This window comes from Nannospalax galili, unplaced genomic scaffold, assembly GCF_000622305.1.
Source record: "Nannospalax galili isolate Female #2095 unplaced genomic scaffold, S.galili_v1.0 scaffold2126, whole genome shotgun sequence".
Classification (NCBI taxonomy): Eukaryota; Metazoa; Chordata; class Mammalia; order Rodentia; family Spalacidae; genus Nannospalax; species Nannospalax galili.
The window spans coordinates 146433-152030 of record NW_008354079.1 but is presented as its reverse complement, the minus strand read 5'-3'; the positions used below and the strand labels follow the sequence as shown (position 1 = coordinate 152030).

The window sequence follows — 5598 nt, the reverse complement described above, 5'->3', positions numbered from 1 at the left end:
TCCAGGACAGCTGGGGCTACAGGGAGACCCTGTCTCAAAAAGACAAAAAATAAATAAATAAATAAATAAATAAATAAATAAATAAAAGAACAACAAATGAATAGGAAAGAGGTTTGTGCACAGAATATAAGATGCTTAAGGCAGGACAGCTGGGAAAAGGCAAAAAAAAGAAAAAGAAAATATTTATAATTCTGTTACTTATGGGTTTGAGACAGCAGGATCATGAATTTGAGGCCAGCCTGGGCTACATAACAAGACACTAAAGAAAAATAAACAATGGCAAAATTGTATGAACTTAAACTAACATATCCCATTATTTTTCAAGTGTACAATTCAGGCAAATAAATAAGGTCTTTTCATCTTCTGATTTCCACATCCCATTGTTTTAGAGATAGTCAAGATTTTGTCTGTAACAGAATAGATGCTCTTCTAATCACAGTCAGATCTGACTCCCTTGCCAGAGCCCCTTATGCCACTGGAGGTGGGCAGCCACACATGGAATAGCAAGGAAAAATTACACAAGTGTTAGGCAGGATTGCCACTGTCACTTACTTATTCAACATTATTTTGAGTATATCCTGCTTGCACAGTGCTGGAGAACATGAAGAAGATGGGGTCTGTATTTGGAGAGGGAGAATGAATAGACATGTCAAAAACTGGTGATTGAGCCTAGGATTGTAAGTCAATGGCAGAGCACTACCTAACCCAGGAAGGCCCCGTGTTCAGTTCAGTTTCTAGCACTGCAATTAAAAACAACAACAACAAAAAAAAAAAAAAAAAAAAAAAAAAAAAAAAAAAAAAAAAAACCACAGCCCCAATGATTATAGTTAGGCAACTAGACTAATTATATATAGAAATATCTCACAACTGTAAAAGAATGAAGCAAGGGGAGCATGGTTTGTTATACTAAGTCCAGACATGGGAGTTGATTCCTCAGGAAATATAGATAGCTTATCTGCTATAGTCTGAGCACAGTGCCTAGCCTTTATGTTCCATTTTAAAATTCTGCCTTTAGAGTAGAATGCATATTTTATGGTGAATTGCTGCATTTCTTTACTACAACCTGCATTGTCATTCACATAGAGCAAACCAAACCTCTGACTTGATGATCTTGGCTTTTAGATCATCTCCTGGTTTTAGAAGAGTTTTGTATACCTGCCCATCAGCAATCCCCAGATTCAAAGTTCACCTGGATTGCTGATTCTTGCCTGGGTAACTTTAATCACTCCCTGATTAGCTCACTGCCTCTACAGTCTGCCACATGTTCCACTGTTCTCCTAAAACCACTCAGATCCTGTCACCTCAGAAACCTTCCCTTCCACAGTCAGCTCCAGCCCACCCTCCAGTTCCTTCTGCATGCATCCTCACTTCACCCCATAGCCATGGGTGTGCACTGAACTATCATCCTTTCCTACACTCTGGAAGCTTTCAGACGCCTACCATCTTTCTCTCTGAAAATCCCACTTCTGTGTTCATTCCATTCAGCTGTGAAATTTTTGAAGTTGTTTCATTTTTCTTTGTGTAGTATATTCATTCCCACTGGATTCTAAGCTCTTATCACAGGTTTTATGTGTGTATTCTTAGAAAATGTGAAAGGGGAAAGCTGTTTGATGAATCAGCCATAAAATATTGAACTTCTGTGACTGGAGGTATGTGGCTCAGTGGTGGAGCATGTGCTCAAAGATTATCTTCCCCAAACATTTCTTTGAGGTCCCTGCCTTCATGGATAGACAGGTACAAGATCCCAAGCATGGAGATGCACCAGGCTGTCATCCTTAATTATGATGACCACAGTGAGAGAACAATCACAGAGGAACTCAGCTTTGTCCTGCAGAGCCAAAGACCCTGAGGCAGAAGAGTCAGGAGATAAGGGATGGCAGCCCCCAACTCCAGGCCCAGAGAGCGTGAGCAGGCAGGTGGGGGAGGTGCAGACTTAGGTGTTAAGGCCAATTGAGCTGGGAAGGCATCAAGAAGATCCAGCAAGCAGGGCACAGCTACCATCCAGTTCACCTCTCAAAGAAGGAAGGTACCGAGCTCATATGCTATAGCCAGCAGGAAGAATCTTTAGATTGAGCATACTATTCCTTAAATACTAAAAGCATCAGAAAATGAAATCACAGAATTTTTAAGTGATCTGTGACCTATTAGACAAAACATGCATCACATAGGATACCTCTGTGCTTTTGATAATTGCTTTGGCTGGTTCAGCTGGAGGCAAACTGAGCTATTGATCTTACAGGGTTATTGCCATGCCAGGGTCTTAGTTTTCTAACATTTTACAAAATGGTTTTCTTTTTTCAGGTTGAATGTAATTCTCGCCTCAACCCTATAAATACAACTTTGTTAAAGGTAATGTGTCTTCCCCTCTCACTGCTAACCACTAGAGCTAGATACACTTCAGCTCCCAGTGTGTTCTGTAGAGGTTGCACAGAAAAAAAAAAAAAAAAGCCCCCACCTCGTGCCTCTGTCTGTCTGTCTAGCTATGTATTTCTCTGTCCAGAAGACTAGTTTATTGAGTACAGTACAAGGGAACAGTGGGCTAATCTTATCCACCTAAAAGTAGTGTGTGGTAAAATTAGTGTCCTTTTCTGTGTGCATTTTTTAGATCATTAGGCCAGAAGAGCTAGGATGGTGACTCATGCCCATAATTCCAACACTTAGGAAGTTGAGGCAGAAAGAGTGCTATGAGATTGAGGCTAGCCAGAGAGAGCTACATAGTGAGTTCCAGGTTATCCTGTCACTAAAACCGAAACACATAAGCAAATAAAGATTGAAGGATATTTATAGCCCTTATATTTGTTTTCCTCCAATCGTGTCATAAGCATTTTCCCATTCCATTAAAAAATTAGTAAAAATTATTCAGTGTTACAAGAATTAAGTTAATTCATGGAAATTCTTTAGATGCTAAATCCTGTGTTTTTAAGAAAATTTCTAAGAATATCTTAGGAATGGGGAATGTATTTTTTTTTCTCTTAGGGCTAGCAACACATGCGCTAAATTTCTAGATTATCAAGATTCCCCTTCACTTAAGTGTCCCCTAGACAGGAGTTCCAGCCTAGCATTGTTTGAACCTCACTTTGCCCAGAGCCCCTACTAACATCTGCCTGGACTACTGGAGATTCAGGTGCTGGTCTGCTGCTTATGACACCTGGTTTCTACCTGCAAGACATCTGCCTTTTTCTTTCTGTCTAAAGTATATGTGAAAGGGAAGCACCGTCACCAGGAGCAATCACAGTTATTGAAGCACACCACAGGCTCAGTGCTCTGAGGCAGGGAGGCTCACAGTGCTCTGGGATCCAGATGACTGATGGGCTTCTCAAAACATGAATTAAATGTTATGGTTTCAAATTAGTTTTACATCGTGTGGTGGCACACACCTCTAATCCCCACACTTAGGATGTAGAGAATCAGGAATTGAAGTTCATTCTCTGCTACATAACAAGTTTAAGGCCAGGCTAGGCTACATAAGACCCTGTCTCAAAAAATATGGGAGATATATATATATATGCATGTCAGCTAGGTGGCTCAGCAGGTAAAAGTGCTTGCCACCAAGCCTAACAACCCAAGTTGATCCCCAGATCCCACATAGTAGGAGAACTGAAAAATTGTCCTCTGATGTGCACACACACACACACACACACACACCATAGCTGGCATGTGCACACTCACACACAATAAGTAAATGTAATAAAATTTTTATAAAAAATAATTAAGGGTTGGAGACATGACTCTGGTTAAGAGGACCCAGGCATGGTGGTGCACACCTTTAATCCCAGGACTTGGGAGGCAGAGGCAGGCAGATCTTTGTAAGTTCAAGGCCAGCCTGGTCTTCATAGGGAGTTCCAGCCAGACCAACTGGGGCTACAGGGAGACTCAAAAAGACAAAAAAAAAAAAAAAAAAAAAAAAAGAAAAAAAAAAGAAAGAAAAAGAAAAATTCATTTGTCAAAAGATTATGAATATGTTATAAAAATTAAAATAGCCATTAGAGGAGGTTTTTACCTGGGCACATGTGCCTATCCATAATAGCCTGGAGCAGACTGTATAGCACTTATGGCAGATTAAACAGATTCTCAAAGTATTTTATCAATGTCCCTGTGCAAAATAGTTTATCTTGGCTGGAAGGTATGTTAGGGGTAATGTGCTTACCTAAAGCGTGCCATGTAGGATCAAACTCGTGTTCAAAAAGGAAAAAGTGTATAGTTTCTCCCGATGTGCTCTCTTTGCATCTGGAACCGTTCTGTGGGTCTGATTGTATGTTTGGGTTATATTTTTTTGGTCTTTTTGCAACGGTCTCTCTGTAGCCCCAGCTGGCCTGGATCTCGCAATATAGACCAGGCTAACCTCAAACTCACAGAGATCTGCCTGCCTCTGCCTCCCAAGTGCTGGAATTAAAGTTGTGTACCACCACACCTGGATTTTTTTTTTTAATTTTATGTGTATGAGTATATTGCCTGCATGTATGTAAGTCCATCCAGGCACCCATGTTGTGCAACGCCTGCAGAGGTGAGAAGAGGGTGGTGGATCCCGTTGAACTGAAGTTACAGATAGTTGTTAGCCACTGTTGGGTGCTAGGAACTGAGCCCAGGTCTTCTGCAAGAGCAACCAGTGCTTTACCACAGAGCCATCTCTCCAGTGCTGTTTGGTTTACTTTTATTTGTTTCTTTTTATTTTTTTGTTTATTCTTTGAAGTTTCACACATGTATGTAATACATTCTGGTCACACATATCCCCCACCCTTTTCTAATCCCTCTCTCACACCAACCAGCCTCCCTCCCCATGCCACTTTCTCCTTTGTGTTTTTCTTTTTATTTTGTAACTTCACGGGGCTTAATCATGGCCCCTTGCCTGGACAGGGTGTGGAGCTCTGTCCACTGGGACATGAGTAACTCACCAGGAGATACACCACTGAAGATAGTGGCTTCCTCTTTACCTGCAGTCATCAGCTCCCTGGGCAAGTCAGAGCTTACCTCCCTATATAGCCTAGGCCAGCCAAGCCCTAGATGTCCAGTGCTCCAATTATAGGCTTCTGGGGCAATGTACTGCTTCTAACCAGTTCTTAGCTCCTGAACTTCACAAAATCTCAGTCTATGCTAGTTTGGTCAATTTTATATTTGGCAGGTTAAACATTTGTTTCTCATTTTATGCCTATAGTTTTTATTAAATTGTTCCCTCTTAACCTCAGACTCATGCCTTCTGTGGCCTATCTTAAATACTGGCCCCTTTTTAATGAAAGTTTCAGTGCCAGCAAAGTGAAACCATGGGGTTCATATCTTTTCAAAAAAGGCCCCCCTCTGAGGTCAAAGTCTTAACAGTTGAAGGAAGAGGCTGGTTTCTGTTTGGTCTCGATGCCCTAGGAGTCATCCTTTGTACAAACTAGCAGGCTCTTCATCTCTGGCACTATTAAAAATATAAGGTTTTGGGGCTGCAGAGATGGCTTAGCAGTTAAGAACACTGGTTGTTCTTGCGGAAGACCATGGGTTCAAATCCCAGCAGTTAATAACTATCCATAACTCCAGTCCCAGGGGATCCACCAGCCTCTTCTGACCTCCATGGGCATTGCACGACACTACATGCAGGTAATACACACATACACATAA

At 41.3% G+C, this 5598-nt stretch overlaps 1 protein-coding gene across 1 annotated transcript in view; it reads left to right on the top strand.

Moving 5' to 3' along the window:
* The window catches only part of LOC103748516 (protein NDRG3), a gene marked incomplete in the record, with an annotated part of 78446 nt that overhangs the window by 67644 nt on the left and 5204 nt on the right, over positions 1 to 5598 (top strand). Inside the window, 1 exon segment of the mRNA XM_017802723.2 lies at positions 2302 to 2349. Coding sequence (XP_017658212.1) covers positions 2302 to 2349 — 48 coding nt within the window.